At 41.2% G+C, this 23,200-nt stretch overlaps 1 protein-coding gene across 3 annotated transcripts in view; it reads left to right on the top strand.

Annotated features, from left to right (window-relative positions):
* GMDS (GDP-mannose 4,6-dehydratase) overlaps positions 1-23,200 on the top strand; it is a 550,304-nt gene that overhangs the window by 213,612 nt on the left and 313,492 nt on the right. For all 3 annotated transcript variants that reach the window (XM_073332192.1, XM_073332194.1, XM_073332193.1), the window contains exons 5-6: positions 12,146-12,338; positions 13,139-13,243. In XM_073332192.1, coding sequence (XP_073188293.1) covers positions 12,146-12,338; positions 13,139-13,243 — 298 coding nt within the window. The remainder of the gene's footprint in view (positions 1-12,145; positions 12,339-13,138; positions 13,244-23,200) is intronic.

Below are 23,200 nucleotides of genomic sequence, written 5' to 3'. Positions count from 1 at the left end.
TTCTGTAGCATCCTACATGCAGTAATGAATGAAGCCTTTCCCTTTAAGGCATGTCATGATTATTATCCCCATTTTACAGATGTGGAAACCAAGTCACAGAGACATTAAGTAAGTTTGTTTCCTTTGCTAAAACACTGAAAGCCTCTTGTAGGCTTACTATTCCACTCCAACAAAGCAGTTGCTATATTAAAGGATGCTAAAAATATTTTAAGCTTAAAATTAGTCATTAACCTGTCAAATATAAGAATACTGTGTCTGTCTGTGTGTATTATAGGTGGGACTGGTAGAGCTGCATGTTGTTAAACTTGCCCATCACTTACAAGATCATGTTTTCAGTTGCTTTGCCACATTTTAACAGCTCAGGGTGAAACTTCTATGCCTGGCGTCTGTCTCAAGCTAAATTTTTTGGAAAAATTTCAGCCAAAATAGTTCAGCTATTTCTGAGAACAACATTGGGGGTGGGGAGGGGAGGAGGGGGGAATGAAGAGACATGTTTTTGCCCATATTAATAAACTCTGGTGACCTTTTCCCTGGAATGCTCTAGCACTCCCGTGTATTGGAACAGGGATCTGAAATTGGACAGTGAGGTGGCCTTCATTTGCAAATTAGTGGAGCAGGGGAAGAAGATCTGAAAAGGAGCCATTATGTAGTGGGGAGGAGGGGAATTTGGACTAGCTGTTCAAAAAGATTGGTCAAGGAGTCATGTTGTGGGGTGACACAACGAATGAAAAGCCTGGGACTGGGAGCCAGTGGGGTTGGTGAAGGTGTAGTTGTGATTGGAAGATGGGGATGGGAGGGAGGGACTGATTGGATGGGGAGCTGGGATGAAGGAAATGAGTGGCTGGGCAAAGAGATTCGCACTGGGAGTGTGTGAGGAAACTGAGGTAATGATGAAATGTCCAGAAGGGCAGGCTAGGACTGGTTGGGCAAGGAGGCTGTGCCTGGGATGAGAGGCCTGGAGAGTGGTGACTGGGACTCGCTAGGTGAGGAGACGGTGACTGGGATGAGGAGTCGGGGATGGGACAGCAGCAAACCTGGGAAAGGGATAGGTTGGAGGGGAAGGAGCAGAAGAGGTCAAGCTTGAGGAAGTGGGCAGAGTCTGTGCCCACTAGAGCACGCTTCCCTCCAGAGCATGGAATGGAATCCAAGATTCCAGTCTCACCATTGCTCGGCTGTGAAACCCCCACTGCTACTGTTCCACCTCAAGAATTTCAACCTGTACAGTTGTATACAGTGTAGTTGTGTTGGTCCCAGGATATTGAAGAGATAAGGTGGGTGAGGCAATATCTTTTATTGGCCCAACTTCTGTTGGTGAGAGAAGGACTCTGTGTGGCTCAAAAGCTTCTCTCTCACCCAACCTGTATTGCTGACATTTACTCCATTAACTCAAGTAGCAGAGATCTGTGTGGTAGATTTAAAGGTTCCAAACCTTCTGGGGGCCCACATGCCAATATGGTGCCACATTATGGGTTTTCTGTTTTTTCAGTTTGCTTTTTGAAAAACCTTGGACATTTTTTTTAAACATCAAAAGGACAATATTTATATTGCAAAGTCTAGCACTCAGAAGTTAGGAAATGTCAGAATTAAGATTGCCTCATTCCATGCACAGGATGGGTCTGCTCTGAGGAGGAATAGCTCTGTAGTGAAGGAGAATGTTTTCTGTAGGACTCCTGCCTCATCCATTTCAGATGTTGGGAGGTGTGTAGTGAATGCGGCAGGGAATGCCAGGAAAGGAAGGGATGGTCTCACGGTGCCCTGGAGAACTGGATTCTAGCCTTGCTTCTGTCAGAGTTTCTGGGCAAGTCACTTAAACCAAACTTCTTAGAGGTGGTAACTAATTCTGTGCTCCTCATTTTCTTGGTGCCTGACTTGAGATCCTGGGGTCTGATTTACAGAAGTGCGAACATTCACAGGTGCACATGAAGTCAATAGGAGCTGTGCTTGAATATACAAAATGCTATATAATGCTACAGTGTATGCCCCCCCTAGCATGGGTATAAATACCAGTGTAGATGGAGAGGCATTGCTTAGGTGCATAAACATGTCTGACTCTTAAGGGTACATCTACACAGGGATAAAAGACCTGCAGCATGGCCGTGGCTGGCCCAGGTCAGTTGACTCGGGCTTGTGGGGCTTGGACTGCGGGGCTAAAAATTGCAGTGCAGACAAGGCTCAGGCTGGATCCTGAGCTCTAGGGCCCTTCACCCTCTCAGGGTCCCAGAGTTTGAGCTCTGAGCCTGAGACCGAATATCTACATCAGTTTTTCAGCCCTGGCGCCCGAGCCCCACAAACCTGAGTCAGCTGACCTGGGCCAACCGTGAGTTTTTTACACCAATGTAGACATACCCGTACAGTATGTGTCCTAGACAGCTCTCTCTATGCCAAGCAATGCCCCCACCCTCATCTACCCTGCTATTGTAAGATTGAATTAATAGAGGCTCTGCTTTTTGTTCATAGTTTTCTGAGTGTAAGCAACAACCTGGTAAAAACAGATGCATAATTTCTAGAAACTCCTTTCCTTTTCTTTCCTCTGGGAGGTCTCTCAAGGCCCAGCCATTCTTAATTTTTAAAATTTAATGATTGGCTCAAGTGTATTTAGGGTCTGACTGTCTATCAAAGCTACTTATGTGGCCCCCATTTCTATAGTATATGAACACCTTACGATCTTTAATGTATTTATCCTCACAACACCCCTGTGAGGTAGGGAAGCACTATCATCCCCATTTTAGAGACAGAGAAGCGAGGCACAGAAGGATTAATTCTTGTAGGAGACATTTGTTTTTGTTGTGAAATTGTAATGGCTCATGCACAGTGACGGGTGCAAAGGGTAACTTTACTTCAGGGCACATAAAAGGACTCCCCATTTCAAAATTTGTCCAATTCACCCTCCTCTCATCTCTGTTCATTCAATAGAAAACATCTGGAAAGTTTCACACTTCAGTGTAGGTTTACAAAATTGAGGATGCATTGAAATTTAGGGGGAGGAGACACTGATTGCAGGTTATTTTCCAGTTTTAATATCTGTCATTTTTTTAGAATCTCAACAGCTGTACAGATCTATTTGTTAAAAAAAAGAAAGGAAAAAAAAAAGACAAGGACAAAATAATAGGTCATTTGGAGAGAGAATCAGAAAATTTTAGTCAATGGAATTTCACCCAAAAATGAAGAGGAAAAATCACACAAAAAGTTTTGTTTAAAAATGGTTTCCAGTTTTCATCAAGTTCTATTAATTTGTAAATGCCAGTATTTGAGGTGTTCGTTGATTTCTATTTGAGAAATGACCTGATCTAGAAACTCTGCACCTGTTCAGTACATTTTATCTATTTCTGAACCAAGTGTCTTCATACACAGCAAGGGCAATAGTCCATATTCAAGGCTACATACAAGCAAAATATGGAATATTATTTGTTTTTAAAGCCATTTTTCACTAGAGGAAATACTTTTTTTCACATTTCTTGTGTAACTGAGACACAGCCGAATAGACTCTTTATTGAGCTTTCCAAAACAAGGTCGTTTGGGGCTGAAAATAAGCACGAGAAATTGCAGCCCAAAAGGTAATTTTCTTAAGTGATCAATGACAAAAAAATATGTAGTTTTGCTTTAAGTAGAACACTGATTAAAAAAGAACTTCTGGCAGTACCTCCAAACTTGGCCAAGACGAGGTGTGTGTGCAGAGGATGTATGGAGGGGCCATGCAGTAACTGCATTCTCTGGAGAAAATTTTAGCTTCCAGACAGCATAGCTGTTGCACTGTCCTTAAAGAGGATACAGCATATACTCCAAGTCTGGCCATTTTGTTGGAGAGAAGGAGGGAGGTAGGGATGATTCATATGCTTGTCTTCACCAGTCTCCTCCTTGTCCCCTTTCAGACAGTTGTTGTTCATGGGGGAATCTTGAGCGAGCAGGAACTACACTTCCAACTGGGACTCTGGCCAGCTCCTGTGCAGGAGCACAGAGGGAATGGGGATTTCTTCTGGCACTTTCAGAATCTAACCTCTTATTTGGAGCATTTATGGACAAACACTGCCATAGGAGTATTTAAGTAAAGAGAGCTACATTTCATTTCACTTCACATTCTCTGTCCCTTGTTCCCCCAGCCCAGTGAGCCACGCTCACCTCCTTTAGATCTGGGGTGTGGACTGGCAAGCTACAACTCTGGCATCAATCAGTATTTCCAAATATAATTTCAACGCTGCTAACAGGCTGAATCAGTAGATGATCCTGCCTATCCATTGCAATGCAGCTGAAAGACTGAAAACGTCTTCCATATACATTAAAATAGGACAGCAAGGAAACTGTTCTGCTTGAGTAACTTACAGAAAATACAATCGGTAATCTGCTTTACTATGTTTGCCACTATATTAAACTCCCTATTCTAAATTTTGGACCGTTATTGAACTATTATCACAATAGACTAATCAGCTGATTACAGTGTAAAAATATTCTTGAAGAGATGTTATGGGTTTTAGTCTCCCAGTAAACAGAAGAGATTAACCTCTTTTTGAAGTTTACGAATAAACTGAGTCAAGCACTTGGGAAGCATTTTTGTTAGGTTATTTCATAATAGATGGATTAAACGGATGATTGTTTAGAGAGGAATGGAATTGTGGCCTGCAGTTGAATTAAAATCAACAATCCAACTTGCCTTCAGTAGCAGGACTCCAAAAAATGGTGTAATAAACTTTTTTGTTTTTTGTTTTCTGCATTTTGGTGGAGTTTTCATGATTTCATGTATTTAAAAACATTCTTGCTTCATGTTTTGAAAGCATCCAGGGTCACAGGAGGAAATTGTGGAAGAATGTCATACCGTATGCGGTAGAAAAATACATTATTATAATAATGCCTGGTTCTAACTTTAATGAGCGTTTTTAAATCCATTTCTTTATCCATGGAGATGTGTGTTGTTTTTTTTAAAAAAAAACATTGAAGGAAAATTTCAAAGTGACTCTTTCCCTCTCGCATTTTATTCATGGTCCTTTATTCCCCTGGCACATATAAAGTAAAATGAATTGGCTATCTTTTTACATCTTCCTTTCTAATGTTCTCCAGTGACTCTGCAAGTCACCCCTTTAGCCTTTTTTGAATAGTGTTTAAAGCTTCTGGCACAGCTGGATTTCACTATGTAAGAAAACTTTCAGAGTATTATAGTGTCACTAATCATTGAAGTTACGACATTTCAAAACTCTTCCTGGCTTTGCTACATGCTTATTGTGCTTTAGCAGTGTAAGGTAAACATAGATATGCTCTAAATATCCAGTTAGAAAATGATTTAAAAACTCCCCCCCAAAACACGTTTTTCCCCTAAGTTTAAAAAAAAAACCTTTCTTTAATTTGAAACTCAAGCTTCTTTGAACACTTGGTTGGAGATTGTTCTACAAGATAAATTCCTTGCATCACATAACCCTGACGACTCCCCAATTCCATCAAATTAATAATGAATGGATGAGAAGATAAGCAAAACTAATGGGAAGGTTACATTTTTGTGACAAAGGTTTATGGTCATTCTGAATCTCATGTTCTATGAGATCTCTCCTCCTCCTCTTCAGCATTTTATTGCTATCAGATCTGAACATTCCATTATATGAAGCTCTTCTGAGGAGGAGAGATGATGAATGACAAAGGTACGTAGGGCCTGATCCTGCAAAAAGATGTGTGCCTCCAAATTGGTGCTGAGCATCTCTCAACTCCCTCTGTGACAATTAGCTCACAGGATCAGGCCTTAGCTTGCAATCTCAGTGACTAGTATCTACTATTTCCTATTCAAATAATACTACTTATTTAAACTTAAATACTATAAAAAGATGACAGTCACAACTTACTGCTTTTCTTAAAAAAAATAAAAAAAAAATTCTGAGATGACTCAAATATTTTATACAGCCAATGAAGCCTTTGTCTTGTTTAAAATAATTCTGAGAGGCAGCTAATACTCTAGTGAAGGAGAGTGATGTTGAAACTTGAAAATAACTAACAGTCAGTGGCTTTTCTAGACAGCACATTTTTCAGCTGTCAGATGTCTGCCAATAGATTGCTTCAAAGACACAGGTGAAAATTGGGTGTATATGTGGGGGGGGCACTTACTGGTGAACCAGGCACCTAAATACACCTGCAGTAATGCAGGGGGCTCTCTTAGAGAACCTCTATTATTAAAGGTTTCAGAGTAACAGCCGTGTTAGTCTGTATTCGCAAAAAGAAAAGGAGTACTTGTGGCACCTTAGAGACTAACCTATTTATTTGAGCTGTAGCTCACGAAAGCTCATGCTCAAATAAATTGGTTAGTCTCTAAGGTGCCACAAGTACTCCTTCTCTATTATTAAAGTTGCCTGACACGTCCAGTTATAATCCCATGTTTTCAGTTTGCTTTTGTAACTGTCAAACTTTAACTTCTCAGGCTAAATTTTTCCATGCTTACTCTGCTTCAGGTTGAATTTTTCTTTGCTAAAGATGTATATTGGTTAGTCTCTAAGGTGCCCCAAGTACTCCTTTTCTTTTTGCGAATACAGACTAACATGGCTGCTACTCTGAAACAAAAAGAGTGTGGTCATTTTTAATAAAGAGGCAAGGGGAAAATAGGTAGTTTTAACAATGCTAACCTGTTTTTCTTGCTGTTTCTTTGAAGACCTCTGTCACCTCAGAGGTTTGGAGCAAGATCTTGAAATTTGTCAAGGGGATAGTCTTGGAGTCAGAGAGATGCCTTGTACTGTCCCCGTGAAAATTTGGCTAGATTGGCCAAGTTATAAACCATGAAAAAAATCACCATTTGAACATATACAGAGGAGCATGTCTTACTGCTAAAAATCTCTGAACATTTCAGCTGCACTGAGCATGCCACAGACACTTTAACTCCAAAAGCCACCTTAGGCTGCTCTAAATTATGTCAGAGACTATTTTAATTACCAGCCAACCAAATTACTGAGTGTAGAAAGGTGTCTTAGAGCCACCACACCTTCATCACTTTTCATCTGTACTACAGCAATGCAATACACTTGGACATAAAACCTTCAGCGCTTAGGGTACTGCAGTTCAGACAGGGCCCTGCAACACATCTCATCTGTAACCTGGGGTACCGCAAGCACATCAGTTCTGTCCTCCACTCCCTATGCTGGCTTCCATAGAATACTGAAACACATGGGCCTTATTGTCAAGGTGCTCAATGGACTGGATCCATCGTATATAAAAAAATCGACTGAAGCTCTGGGATGAAGATCTTAGTCAACAGTTTTGCTCCTATGGGACAATGGAACTTTCTACCATCGGGGTAAAGCTCACTTGTGTGGAAGATGGATTTCTCTGGGGCTGATCTGAGACTATAGAATTAATTCCCACTGGAACTAAGGACCATCACAAACCTCAGCACCTTCCACTACGAGTGCCAGACATGTTTCTTTGACCTTGCCATCTCTAACATCCACATGCCACGCGTGCTCACCACCTCTAATCAACAAAATGTTCTGCTACACATACAGTTTTCTGGGGAGAGGATGAGAGAGAGAGAACAAACTATGTGTAACCAATATTGGTCACATTGCTTAATGCACTACTGGAAGGATGTTGAGATAACTGGGGTAGGAATCAGCAACCTTTGGCACATGGCCCACCAGGGTAAGCCCCCTGGCGAGCCGGTTTGTTTACCTGCCATGTCCGCAGGTTTGACCGATCACGGCTCCCACTAGCAGTGGTTCGCAGCTCCAGGCCGATGGGGGCTGTGGGAAGTGGCGGCCAGCACAGCCCTCGACCCGCGCCGCTTCCCAAAGCCCCCATTGGCCTGTAGCTCACGAAAGCTTATGCTCAAATAAATGTTAGTCTCTAAGGTGCCACAAGTCCTCCTGTTCTTTTTGCATGATTCAGATATTCTTAGGAAAAAAATTCTACTAGGAAATGACACCTCTTTTTTTTTTTTTTAAATAAAAACAACCCCTCCCAGTTTTTTGCCACTGGCAGATTAACCCTGAGAAGTTGAGGGTGGATAAAAGTTAAATTTGTCCGAGAAGAACAAACAAAAAAAAAACTGATGTAGAGCCCTAATACTGCTTGTGTATTTGGAGGATGAGGATGGAGGGGAGTTGGTTTAGCCACAAACTTTAGTTTGATTCCGGTTTTGTTCACTGCATATGGCAGAAGAAGGTGGAGCAACAGTTTTGCTTCCTAAAGCAGATGATGGCCCCTTCTCTGTCTCTCTCTCCTTCCCCTATTTGCTCTGATCAGGTTTGGTCTTCAACAGCTGTCTCTAGTAGTTTCAAGGGAAGGGATCATACTGAAACAACTTGGGTGATACGTTATTACAGCAAAAGTGTGTGCAAAATTGTATATATGTCTACAAATGCACTTTACAGAGACAAGCATTTCCAGATTAACTTCAGTCTTCTCCGTGGCATCAGACTCCAGCTTCTTTGCATTCGTGAAGAGACTGGCACTGTAAAAAAGTTTGGATGGCTATTTTTTCCTGTTTGTCATTTTCTTCAAATTAAGAAATGCATTTCTGCTATAAAACACCTTGTTTTCTGCAACAGTGAGTGGCAGCCTGATCAGCAGATGGTTGGAGATAGGAAGCCATAAATCAACTAAACTCAGTTTACCCACTCATTTGCACTTGTGTTTTTTTTAAATAAAAATTAATATGGTTAAATTTAAGTACCTCCTCAGATGAATAGTGAAAGCCTTTCCGGATTAGTTGTACTGCCGCTTCTCACATAGGGGTGAACTGAGCCCTAAAGTAATGTTTATAGTAGTATGTAATAGGTTTTTATTTTTATAGAGTAGTAATTGTACTTTGCACTTAAGATCACCAAACAGCAGATAGCTTAGACTGTGATCTTCTCAGTAGGGCCTGAGGGTGAAATCCTGACACTTCTGAAGTCAGTGGCAAAACTCCCATTGACTTCTGTGGGGTCAGGATTTCACTTATAGTCTGCAGCCCTTACTCTTTTTAAAACAACGAGGAATCCTTCTGGCACCTTAGAGATAGACAGATTTATTTGGGCATAAGCTTTTGTGGGCTAAAATCCAATTTTATGCCCAAATAAATGTTAGTCTCTAAGGTGCCACAAGGATGCCTCATTGTTGCTGATACAGACTAAAACGGCTACGACTCTGAAACTTGTACTCATGTTAAGTGTCACATTGACCTTAATGGGACTTCTTGTGCCAGTGAGGTCTAGTCACTCTGAGTGTGGGTAGCAGAAATGGGCCTCTATTATTCAAATTCCTTGTTCCCTTGCTGTACAAATCACGTTTTCGTCTGATTCCTCCACATTTATTCATAGTGGGAAATACCTTACTCATGAAATCAGAGTCTGCTTCAGGAATAAGATACTGCTCAGCTTGAAAATTTTCCCCCGCCCCTAACAAAAATGTTAATTTATCAGATCAGCTGAAAGGGTAAGGAACCTGGGACTATAACTTAGAGAGAGCTTCCATATTATTTAACTCATAATTGATATAATTCAAAGTAAAATTTCACAGCGCAGTCTGTTCTAAGACTAAAAATGCAGGAGGGGAGTCAGAAAAAGGAACAGTGACCTGTTTCTGCCCGGTTTCGAACCGGTGACCTTTTGCGTGTTAGGTGAACATGATAACCACTACATTACAAAAACCCAACTTGAACATATCCTTCACGTGGTCGTTATTATACTTTATGTAGTGTGTGGTTGTTTATTATTAACAGTTTGGTGTGTCACAGGGCTTCTCTTTTTTTGCTACAGACTTTGCCTAATGCACAGGAATGTTTTCTCTAGCTACAGAAGCTACCTAATGCGATGTCTAGATCTGTGGCCTTCCTGCTCACAAAGCAGTCAGGCCCCCACCCAAGGCTGACACAGCACAGAGTGCATGTGACACAGTGACCTGGCTCGGTCAGGATCGCTAGTGCATTTGAGTTCAAAGTGCTGTCCAGAGCAGTCACAATGGAGCACTTTGGGATAGCTCCTGGAGGCCAATACCATTGAATTGCGTCCACACTACCCCAAATTCAACCTGACGATGTCGATTTCAGCGCTAATCCCCTCGTTGGGGAGGAGTACAGAAATCGATTTTAAGAGCCCTTTAAGTTGACAAAAATGGCTTCGTTGTGTGGATGGGTGCAGGGTTAAATCGATCTAACGCTGCTAAATTTGACCTAAACTCATAGTGTAGACCAGGGCTAAGACCCTCCAATCTAGATGCACTTTAAATGTTGACCAGTCACTATAGATTTTTTTCTTTAAGAGCTCTTACTTGGAGAGGGCTTAGATTTTTTTTATCTTTAATCTTTGATTGGCTTCATAGAACCAGTATGTATAGAGGAAAGGTAGATCATTTGATATTGGACAAATCCTGAATTTTCTGTGGTCCGATTCATTTACAAATCTGTCTATATAATCTACGTAAGGAATTTCTGTTTTATAAAGCTCTGTCTTCTATAGTGCCAGAATGAAGTCACAAAAAATGCCCCATGTTAAGAAGGTATCCAGTTATTTACATGCAAGACATTACTGCCCCTGTACTGTGTAAAGTGTCTTAGAATACATTATTGGAGTTGGAATGTTTAGCTGATAAAGTACACATTTTTCACTTTCATGGCTGCCATTTTAGTCTAACCTGCAGTCCTAATTGAAATGAATTTAGTGGTTTGAGCCTAGTCCCTAGTGAACAATAGCCCACATTACAAAAACACCAAACGCACACAAAGCTGTCAGTTTCTGCTCAAGAGACACTCAGGACTGGGCAAACATGGAGGCAGAATTACCTCACACCCTCAAGAGTGATTTTTTCCAGGTGAAGATTGAGGTCATTCTCAAGGAATAGGGAAAAGCTTGCATTGTGCATTTGGTCTGTGCATAAACCAGTGAGATCAGTTTCTAGTATTGCTATTATAGGCTCAGTGTTCACTTTGGATAGAGAATTTGTAATTTGGGATTTTTTAGAAAATATTTGTTCTCATCTGAGCTCACCTGAGGTACATTTACAATTTACATGTATGGTAGTCTGCTACGACTTGCATATGAGCAAGGATTATCATCTGGGAATACAGTAGAAATAATATATACTATGCAGGAAATTCTGGCCCCATTGCAGTCGATGGGAGTTTTGTAATTTATTTCATATATACACACACCTCAAATAGTTGGAGGTGGCATCCATATGATAAATTGGAGAGATGTGATAAATATATTTATTCATGCTACTTATCACATTCTTTGACCTTTCAAAGCCCTGAAAAGTTTCAAGCAGCAGCTATGTTTTAAAATCAATCTGTCACAAAATTGTTTATTCCCTCTCTCCACCAAATCAGGGCTTGAATTATGCTGGTTCACACCAGATCAGCAGACTCACTTTTATTTTTTAGACTTCCATTTTGTTCTCCAGAATGTCAGGTTTCATTTTTTTTTTAAAGTAAGAGCTTGTCTACACAGTAGACTGGAACGGAAGTAGTTATATTGCTTTTTAATTAATATCTTCAGTTATTTCAATGGAAGTTTATGTGAGGACCCTCTTATTTTGGAATAACAGTACCTTATTTTCATATAATTTATGTTGTTAAAAATCAGGATTGTACCAAAATAATAGAGGTGTTGCATTACATTTGACTTGGTTACTTGCTATGTATGTTATCCAGTTGCTATGCAGACAAGCCCTAAATCTCTAGTTCTTATGATTGCAAGAAAAAATAACAATTAAGTGTGACATGAATGAAATTTTTTCTGCCTGAATCTGCAGAGAACCTGAAACAATATATCTGAAAAATGTAAACTACCTTGTTTGTCAATGGGATAATAGTTCAGATACCCAATAATAGTAATTTAAATGTCATCAATGTTAACTATTTCACTGTTGTCAAAATATGGACTACAGGAGAAGGAAGGATCATAAATCTGCACCATCTGGTGGGAATAATCTAGGGATGGGAATGCCCTTTGTGAGCAGATTACCAGTCTCCTAGACTTTTTTGCTTCTTTTTGCTTTTTCATTTTGTAGTCAAATTGCAGAAATCTGTTTTTAAAAATCATTTTGGATATTTTTGTAAATTAAAAATTGAAATCAGCCTGAACATATATAGTTGGTTCTATTGCTAGCAAGGCATAAATGTGAATCTGTTGTGTATACTTGTTGCATTTGTGGTTGCCTTTAGTAAATCTCTGTCGTGGTTTTACTTCCTCTCTCCCTCGCCAAGATTTCTTTTGACCTAGCAGAATATACTGCTGATGTTGATGGAGTTGGCACTTTACGGCTTCTAGATGCTGTTAAGACCTGTGGCCTTATCAACTCTGTGAAGTTCTACCAAGCCTCAACCAGTGAACTTTATGGGAAAGTGCAAGAAATACCACAGAAGGAGACTACACCTTTTTATCCCAGATCTCCGTATGGTGAGTTTTCGAGTGTGTGCATCTGTGCACACTCTGTTCCTCATGTCTCAGGGCTGAAGTCATTTGGGTATGAGATTAAAGTAAAGATAGAACAAAAGTGACTAGACATGTTGAGAAGCATACCTTTATGAATTACTAAATAAAAAGTATTTGCTGCCATTGCCTGAGGGTTGGAAATTACCATCTCACTTCACAAAACCTTGTTCATTCAGATCTGGAGCGGAGACCTCTTTAAACGGGTGAGAGGGAGGGGTGATTCCTTCTTAGTGAAGAAGTGTAAGATAGCACTGAAGTGATAAGGTTTCATAATTTTTGTTGCCTGAATGAATATTTCCCAAGAGCTCACTTCTCTCATGAACTAAGTTGAAACACTTATTAAAGCAATGTGCTTAGAATACTACAGTGATAAAGTTTCAAATCAATTTAAGTGTTAAGGCACCAGATTTTCTTTTATTCCCCCAACGTAATTTTTTTTATTAGCAGAGGTCACCACCATGGCGTATTTCACACGCTCTAACTGTGTTAATTATATTGTAAAAGAAAAAGTGCTATGCTTGAGTGTGCATAGGAAAACAAGTGAAAGGTGCCTTCTTAACACTTCCTAGCCAGGACTATGGCTCTGCAGAAAGGAGTGTTTTCTCATTCAGTTGCTGTTTATTGGGCTGGCTTTTTTTATGGTGAACTATGGCACACTGAGAGAATTAATCAAACCCTAGTTCATCTTTCTATAAAGAAGTGCATTTCTTTTAGAGTGGGTGTGGGTGTGGTTGTATTATGTAATATTTAAATTATTTTTGTAGGAGCAGCCAAACTGTATGCCTACTGGATTGTGGTGAACTTCAGGGAGGCCTACAATCTCTTCGCTGTGAATGGCATCCTCTTCAATCATGAGAGTCCCAGGAGAGGTGAGAAAATCTTTGAAAAACTCTATTGCCGCCCTGTTGTACGTCTGAACAGGAAAAATGGAGCAGTATATCCACAGGTTTAATTTACATTTACCAGTGTTCTGAAGCAGGGATGTCAAACTCTTTGCCTGCTTGATGTGTTTAGTTGGCCCCGTGACAGATTGAGTCTGCATAGTGCAAGTTTTCATTTGCAAACTTAAATATCCATTTCTAGTCCTTTTGGTTTAGGAGGTAGTCCTCTTCATATGAACCAATGTAACAGTGTCCTACGCAGATTGAAACAACATCTGTAAACTTCATTATTCATCTTGATGGGTATGGAAACTCTAAAGCCTAAATCAGACATTTTAAGGGGAAGGTTTTCTTTAGGGTAGGCAATTGCACTTAACAGACACAGTTTCAGGCACTTGGGCATTGCATTTGCACTCAAATACTATAAGGGGATAGGAATAGTAGTATTTCTAAATTCATAAGATATATTTATGCTGGTGTGCGTGGCAATATATAGATTGTAAACCAGCTGCAATATTTTCTGTGAAGGTCCTTACACATAGCTTTAAAATGCCTTTCCATTTGATTCCAGTTAGTCCTTGATAGCAATGCCTGGGAATAGAATACAAATGATCTTATGTTCCATTTAATAAACCCTTTCCAGTGCATCATAAACAATTAATATTTGTCTTAAGTGTGAGTTATAAATCAGTTAGTTTAGTTCCCTCTCATTTTATACTGATGAATTTCCACTAATCGTAATCTAGTAGAGCTTTAACTATGCACTGTAAATGAAAGCTGAATTAACACATGAAAGTAGCTTCTTGCTTCAGAAACCTTTTTTTGCAGCCTGTTTATAATGAAAAGTAAATTCAAATTATTCTTTCAGTGGTTTCAGACGAGTATTTCACTTGTGTGTGTGCGCCCAGCGCACTAAAGCTGGAGAACTTTGCCTAGCAGCATCCACAGTGCCTGTAGCCCTAGCCCCTGGCTATCTAAAGGTGGCTTCACTCTGGACAACCCTCTGCCCCCTACAGGTCCTTCTTATCATCTATGGCTAGGGTTAGTTTGTTCTGAGTGGTGTTTTACCTCATGCTTTCAGTCTGTCTTCTGAGATTTCTAGTTGTATACAGTTGTCAGTTTGTTAGTGTGGTTAAATAGTACCTTTTTGTTTAGTTTTAGTTTTTAGTAGGTAGTTTGCTCTCCTGAGTGGTGCCCTCGCCAAGGTTTAAGCATTGTTCAATGTGTGGGGTGGCTCTTCCCAACATTGACTCCCACCAGAGGTATTTTCTGTCTCTGGGAGAAGGGTGCTTCCTCTGCAAGTCATTCAAGAGAAGAATGCGGGTGGTGAGGGGCTTGTGCCTGAAAGCAGCACCTCTTGGAGCAGGCCACTAAGCTCACTTCAGCACTGAGGGACTCCGCTGATTGATTGGCTCCCCTTTGGTGTTGTCAAGTGACGTTGCTGTGCGTTCGAGGACTGGTGCCTCCTCTAAGAGGAGGAAGGTTCATTTGCCTTTCCCAGGTCCTCTGAGAACCCATTCCAGGATTTAAGAGGATTGCTGATGGCACCATGGTTCTTCTGACATGTGGGATGCAGCTGATCCATCTAACTGCTCCTCAGTACTGCATCTTGACCAGTGGGTGTCTGTACTATCAACTCTGGTACTGGCTGTCGGACATCCGTTGAGTCTAGTAGCAGTGACATCGGTGTCAGCAATAACTGTCATATGAGGACTTCCAGGGCTCCTTGGGATCTGATTTAGGGGCATCTTTCTCCACCCCCTCCCCCTCTAAGCACTGCTTTTGAAAGCATTTTAGACCGTTCCTGGATCACTATTGGTACCTGACGGGCACTGCTCCCATAGTAGGGAAAGTAGCGGCTAGCTCAGTACCCAGTGGCTTCCTTGAAACTCTTGGGACATCCTTCAGTCCATGAGATCCCGCTCTTCAACACAGTCCAGGATAAGTTCACTGGTCCTAGTTGCCTCCATTTCAGAGGCTGATGTCGTCCCTCCTGAGCTGGTTCAGCCTGATCCTCTTGTATAAGAGCTAGTTCCCCTGTAAGAGCCTCCATTAGTACCATATCCTGCTGCTTCTTCATCACCGGAGTACGGGACTCTGCTTCTCCTGTGCCTGAAGATTTTAAGGCATATCAAGACCTCCTGAAGTTTATGGCTTCCGCCTTGAGCATCCCCACTGAGTTTGTACAGGAGCACACGTGTAAGTTTTGGATATTCTGCTGTCATCAGCTCCGGGGAGGTGGCTCTCCCGATAAATGAAGATCTCTTGGAGCCTGTGAAGTCCCTATGGAACACTCCAGCTTCATTGCCTGCCACTGCGAATCGTTCTGAGAAACGTTATGTTCCCATCGGAGGCTTTGTGTGCTTCTATTCCAACTCAGCTTCTAACTGTCTCGTGGTAACCGCAAAAAATGACAGATCACAGCAGGGGAGGTATATGTCCACATCTAAGGACAACAAATCAAAGAGGCTAGATTTGATAGGGCGAAAAACTCATAACACTTCATCTTTACAGATGCGCATCATGAGCAAGTAGGTACTGCTATGCATATATGACCTTTGTCAAATGGGACACTGTATCCAAATTCATGGATAAGCTGCCAGAAACCTCCAGGGAAGAGTTTAAGGTGTTCATTTTGGAGGGTTGTGTTGTGGCCAAAACTTCGTTGCCGTCAACTTTGGACATGGCAGATGCTTTGGACAGAGTTATGGCTTCAGCTATGTTCCTGAGGAGGGCTTCATGATGGCAGAATTCTGATATAGCTCTGGATGTGCAGCAAACTACAGAGGACTTACTTTTTTGTGGTTGGTTTTTGTTCTTAGACAAAACTGACGAGACCCTGCATTTGTTTAAAGACTCCCAGGCTTTATGTTCGTTGGGAGTTTATATCCTGGCTACAAAGAGGTGCCACTAAGGCAGTCACTAAGGCAGTCAGCAGCAATATCACTCACAGCGTTTCTTCCGACTGCCCTCCTTCCCTGAGAAAGCAGGACTTCCCCAGGAAGTCTCATGTCCCAGAGAGGAACGTCTTCTGGCTCTAATTTTAGTCACTCAGCTCATCATCCACCAGCACAGAGCAAGCAGCCATTTTGACTTTCAGGTCCCAGGTAGCACTCCAGTTGTGACCTCCCTACCCCTATGCCCTTGGTTTTGGGGATAAGTTGTCTTGCTTTTATGATACTTCGGATTCAGCAATCATGGACACATGGGTCCTAGGCACTGAGACTGAGCTTTACCATTCAATTCCTGAACATCCCTCCCCTCCACCCTCCTACCCTATCTCCCTTCAGGGACCTGTCTCCCATAAGTCACTGTTCCTTCAGCAGGTCCAGATTCTACTTGCAGTGGGAGCTGTATAGGAGGTCCCTCTGCAGCAACAGGGAAGGGGATTCTATTCTCTGTTCTCCACAACCTCATCAAACGTGAAATTCTGGATCGTCACCCTAGCAATTGCTCTCCCTGCATTTAATCACAACAACTGGTTTGCTACCCTGGATTTTCATGTGGTGATTCTCACAATCCACAGGAGGTTTCTGAGGTTTGTTGTGGCAGGTCAGCGCCATCAGGACACCGTGTTTTCCTTTGTTCTGTTCTTGGCTCCCCACAATTTTACCAAGTGCATGACCCTGGTGACAGCATACCTCAGGAAGAGGGGAATTCATATCTTCTCGTACCTGGATGACTGGTTAGTGAGAGGTAAGTCCAAAGGAGTCCTCTATCCTGTCCAATGCATGTCTAAGTCTCTTAGATTGTCTGACCCTCATCCTAAACAAGGGACAATCGACTCTAGTACCAACTCAAAGAATCGAGTTCATTGGGGCCCTTCTAGATTCTATGAGTTTTTGAGAATGAGAGCTAGAAGTGGTTAAATGAAATCAATTACATACAGTAATGGTAAAGTTCTTGGTTCAGGCTTGCAGCAGTGATAGAATAAACTGCAGGTTCACATCAAGTCTCTGGAATACATCCACAGCTGGGATGGGTCATCAGTCCTTGGTTCAAAGCTTCAGTGTAACAAAATTCCTCCAGAGGTAAGGAGCAGGATTGAAGACCAGATGGAGGAGGTGCAGCTTTTTATAGTCTTTTGCCATGTAGTCTCTATTTTCTTTGTTTCAAAGACAAGCTGTCCATCACATGGCATGGAAAAACCTCAGAATTCTGTCCTTAGACATGTCCCTGCATGCCTTGCTGAGTCCCAAGGCGTGTCTGCCTTCTCTCAATGGGTCAGTTGTATAGCTGATGGTCCTTAATGGGCCATGAAGCAGGCTAGGCAGAGTTGACCCCAACTTATCTGAGGCATCACCCAGAAGCATCGGATAAGTTTGAAATACAGACAGTATAGAGCCAATATTCATAACTTTAACTACAAAAATGATACACACATATAGACAGCATAATCATAACCAGCAAACCATAACCTTGTCTGAGACACCTTATTTGACCCCTGTCATAAAAATAAAGGGAAGGGTAACTACCTTTCTGTATACAGTGCTATAAAATCCCTCCTGACCAAAGGCAAAACCCTTTCACTTGTAAAGGGTTAAGAAGCGAAGGTAACCTCACTGGCACCTGACCAAAATGACCAATGAGGAGACAAGATACTTTCAGAGCTGGAGGTGGGGGGAAACAAAGGGTTTGTCTGTCTGTGTGATGCTTTTGCCGGGAATAGATCAGGAATGCAGACTCAGAACGTCTCTAAAGTTAGTAAGTAATCTAGCTAGAAGTGCGTTAGATTTCCTTTTGTTTAATGGCTGATAAAATACGCTGTGCTGAATGGAATGTATATTCCTGTTTTGTGTCTTTCTGTAAGTTAAGGTTTTGCCTAGAGGGATTCTCTGTTTTGAATCTGATTACCCTGTAAGGTATTTACCATCCTGCTTTTACAGAGGTGATTCTTCTACCTTTTCTTTAATTAAAAGTCTTCTTTTAAGAACCTGATTGCTTTTTCCTTGTTCTTAAGATCCAAGGGTTTGGGTCTGTGTTCACCTGTACAAATTGGTGAGAATTTTTATCAAGCCTTTCCCAGGAAAGGGGGCATAGGGCTTGAGGAGATATTTGGGGGGAAGACGTCTCCAAGTGGGCTCTTTCCCTATTCTTTGTTTAACACACTTGGTGGTGGCAGCATACGGTTCAAGGACAAGGCAAAGTTTGTACCTTGGGGAAGTTTTTAACCCAAGCTGGTAAGAATAAGCTTAGGGGGTCTTTCATGCAGGTCCCCACATCTGTACCCTGGAGTTCAGAGTGGGGAAGGAACCTTGACAACCTCCTTTATACAAGATTTGGTGCCACTACAGGACCTTGGTTGCAACCATGTTCTGTATGGTCCGAGTTCAAGTCAATAACGTGACGCCCATAGACCTGGTTCGTTGGGAGCTGAGGTACATAATCTTTTAGCGTTGTTTACACTGCTTTTGTTTATGCTGCACAGAAAACTTCCCACTGATATCAATTCAGAACTATTGTACATTAAATATACTAAAAATCCCCAAAGGTCATTGCTGAATCTGAGCCTAAGACAAAACTAGATTTGCTTTAACTAGTGTCTAGTGTGAGGGGAAATTTTTGTTAAAAAATACTCAGTTAATCAGGTGGATTGATTTTAAATCAGAGATTTAAAACATCAATTTTAATTGTGTATTGCATTTGTACGTTAGTTATTTTATGAAAGAAAGGTTGATTCTTATTGGTTGGTAACAGCGTTAATTTGCAACTAAATATAGTCTGTACACTAAACTTGGTACTACTTTTTGCTAACCAGGAGAATACACTATATCTTTATTAAATAAATATTTATTTATTTATTTAAGCAGTTATGTAGTTTAATTTACATTTATTCAGATCCTTAATTTTTACTTTTTTTATTATATTAAAAATGTCAAATTATACATTTATTATATACTAGATGGTTCATTTTTATTTCCAAGCTCTATTTGTATGAAAATTCAAATTCAATTAAAGATTCACAAAGATAGGAATTTTTTCTATTAAGTAAAACTACCTTAAGTGTTCTGTATAACTAAGAAAACATGTTTATCAAAACATGTTTTGCCTTTAAAAACTAAGTGAATTATTAAACAGTTAAATTATAAATATTATATAATTATTACTACTCCATCTAGTGCATCATTTTCTAGATCATTCAGTAGGAAAACATGTTTCTCTGACATCAGTCCAGGTGAAGCAGTTGTCATCACACAATTGTTGTATAGCCAGAGGGAAAGGATACAACTGCTCTTTTCTGTGACATCTCTCAGCCATGAAGGAAACTGCTCGGTGTTAGATTGCAGGCTGCTTTTGTCAAAGTACTTGTTGTCAGATTAAAAGGGGAAAAAAAAGAGGAAAAGAAAAGAAATCATAGAATTGAAAAGAGTGGTGGTAGTCTTAGCCATTATATTCACTTTTATTTATTTTATTTGTGATTTGTTTCATGTATTTGACTTACTGTAATGCTTACTTTGGGTGTCTTTGTACTGGTTGTTTTTATTACCTTCTCCATGCCTGTTTCGCCTGCATATCCTAAGAGGGCAGTTGTAGTATGCTGATATCTAATAGGAAGCCCTACAACATGCCAGCTGCCTCTACTGAAGCTCCCATAAGAAGAGCTGGCCATTTTCTCTAACATTTCACCTTTCCATTTGTTTCTCTAACTGGGAAGACAAACTGGCAGATTCCCTCATGTCTTCTGCATAAGTGGAGCCAGTGAGCTCAACCCTACCAAAAAGACAAGAGCTTCAGCTGGACAGCTGATCAGCTTGACTTGGACAGAACTTATTAGAGAACCTGCTGTCCAGTGCTGTTTTTATACACTGAGCTGATCAGTTTATGTGCAGAAGTTTTCATCTTATATAAATATAAAATCTACAAATGTATTCACTATTTGGTTTTAGTAAGCCGTCAGTTTTTATCTGCCCCATGAGTGTTTGCTTTAGCTAAGTTTCAGTGTGTAACAAATATGTTTCAACGAAGGTAGGCCAGTGAGAGGTGTTCTTTCAAGCCTATGGGTAGTAAACATCAATGAAGTAGTTTTGTTACTCATTTCTAAATGGTTTCTTGGTGCACAGGGAGGAGAAGGCGAGTTGGGTCATAATAGTAAATATCATCCACCTAGCCGTATTGAACAGCGAGGCACTACAGCCAGTGTAAAAGCAGTTGCTTCAGACAGGTTTGTGTCATGGAGCAGCCAAGATGACTTCATGTATTTTTAGTTTGCATATTTCAACAGCGAGAGCATACAGTGGCCTAAAGACATAAATTCTTATTGGCTCATGCTCCTTATTATGGGCCTGATCCTGAGAAGTCATCTGTGGAGGTGCATTCTTACAACAGCAGAGAGTCAAACTTCAATAAAACTAAATGTGAGCATAAGGGTCTGACTGCACAGACTGCTTTGTAGGAACAGTGACTATATTAATAGAAGATTATCAGACGCTGTCTATCTACCTACCTGTCTAGGTTCATATATGAGCCCTAACAAGGTAGTATCTGAATCAAATATTTTTAAAAAACATGAATCTGGTTAGTCTTACTGCTCAAGAAGCTGATACTGGCTAGGACAAAGCATAATATGCACAGGTGCTGTCCAGCTTCTTGTGAGGGATCACAGGCCTCAAACCCAGGCCCCAGGCAGCGCTCAGGCTACGACTGCCATCCAGCAGCTCACCTTCGGAACTAGGGAAGGGTCCAGGGAAGGGCTAACTTGCAGAGGGCTCTACCCCCAAAGCTCCCGATTCTGGAAACATCCATCCCCCTGATTGGCTAAGAAGTTCTATATGAACCAGGAAGTAACAACAGGAAGTTGTCCGAGCATCTAGCAAAATCCTTAGCTGCGACTACAGACCCTTTCTGCTTACCTGACTCCTGAGCCCTGCATTGCTAATGCTCTTGGTTGCTGCTTTCCTGGCTGCTTCTGGTTCCTGTCTTCCTATCCCAGACCCCCGTCTACTCCCAGTTCATGCCATCCTGCCCTCCTCCAGGTCCCTGATGTGGTCTCTGACTCCTGGCCAAGTACATGACGTTCTCCCCAACTCCTGACCCCTGGCTTGGCACCTGACTCCTTTTCTGATTCTGTCCTTTGCCTGGGTACCTGATGCAGTCTTTGGTTTTGACCCCCTGCTCTGACCACTAGCCCTGACCGCTGCCCACGTCCTTGTCATTGTGCTTTTCTGTCATGTTGCTAACTGTTCATTTTAATCTTGACTTTTATCATCTTTGCTTTTCTAGTACTGGGCCTCTACTGGACAAGAATACTGTGATGTATCATTCCATATTCTTTATGAAAATATGCTTATGATATGAATGACATAACTGGGATATACTTTATTCAAGATGGCTCATATCATTGGAAAGGTTATGATTTACTGAATGCGATTATCCTATTTGTATGCATGTATCATTTCTGTATCTGAAATTAGAAATATTGACTATGTATCTATTTCAACTGTGCTACTATGCCCACTGCCAACGCTTCAGGTACAACAATTTAAAAGCCAGATCGTGTGGATGGCCCATCAACAAGGACAGTGGACTATAAAAGAGCTTAATCTTCCTGTGAATGTGTGGGTCAGCCTGTGAAGAATGGCTACAAGGGCCCTACAGAGTCAGGTGGTCTTGTCACCTGATATTAAAACATTACCTGGGACTTCTTGTAACTTTCCACTGTGAGGGAAGGGGGTCAAAATAGGAAACAAAGGACTCCCACCTTATGCAAATCCTATCCAAGGGTGGGGAGTGAGATAATCCAGGTAGTCATTTCTCCCCTGCGCCCCCTCCCAAGATGATGGCTGGAAATGAGTAAGACTGAACAGGGGGAAAGAACTGGTCCCAGGCTGGAAGGGCATCTGGCCTGTGAAGAAGATTATTAGAACCACATTTAGGGTGAGAACTTGCATGTAACCAGTTTCTTTAGTGTATTAAAGTATTTAGTGCTCCATTTTATTTTCTTAGTAATCTGCCTTGTTCTGTCTGCTATCTCCTTAACTACTTAAAATACACCTGTTACAGTTCATAAATTTATTTCTGGTGTATAATGCAACCCAGTTGATGTGATTTCTAACTTGGGGGGGTCAAGAAATTGTGCATACCCTCTTCCACATTGAGGGAATTGGCAAATATATTATATCTTTAGGTCTGTACTCCAAGGGAGGTGGACATCTGAGTGTTGGAGCAAGTCCCTCAAGCTGAGTCTTCCCAGAGCCGATCAGCAGCTGGGTGTGGCCCTGCCTGTGTGTATGTTAGAGGAGATTTTAAGAGCCTGGCTCAGCAAGACAGGTAAAAGCAGGCCCATGCTGGCAGAACGGGTAGACTCAGTGGTATCTCAGGACATCAGGTGACTTCCCAAGGGGTCCAACCCGTCACATATACACAATCCTTCCTAAGTATGAGTTGGTTTCATTAGGGAAGAAAAAACTTTACAAGTAACTACAGTAACCTGAAACTTCCAAACTAAAGGCCTGATCCTGCAAACACTTACGTGTGCTTAAGTTTACACATGTGAGTATTCCCATTGATTTCAGTGGAACTACTCACATATTCAAAGTTAGGAACATGTGAACAGTAACTCCTCACTTAATGTTGAAGTTACGTTCCTGAAAAATGCGACTTTAAGCAAAACGATGTTAAGCAAATCCAATTTCCCCATAAGAATTAATGTAAATAGTGGGGGTTAGGTTCCAGGGATTTTTTTTCACTAGACAAAAAACTAATATATACACACAGTATACTTTTTAAACAAACAATTGAATACTGTACACAGCAATGATGATTGTGAAGCTTGGTTGAGGTGGGGAAGTTAGAGGGTGGGATATTTCCCAGGGAATGCCTTACTGCTAAATGATGAACTAGCTTTTGGCTGAGCCCTTGAGGTTTAACACACTGTTGTTAATGTAGCCTCGCACTCTACAAGGCAGCAGAATGGAGGGAGGGGAGACAGCATGGCAGACAGACACA

Source organism: Lepidochelys kempii, chromosome 2, assembly GCF_965140265.1.
Source record: "Lepidochelys kempii isolate rLepKem1 chromosome 2, rLepKem1.hap2, whole genome shotgun sequence".
In the NCBI taxonomy this organism is placed as follows: Eukaryota; Metazoa; Chordata; order Testudines; family Cheloniidae; genus Lepidochelys; species Lepidochelys kempii.
This window is presented reverse-complemented; position numbering and strand designations above follow the sequence as displayed.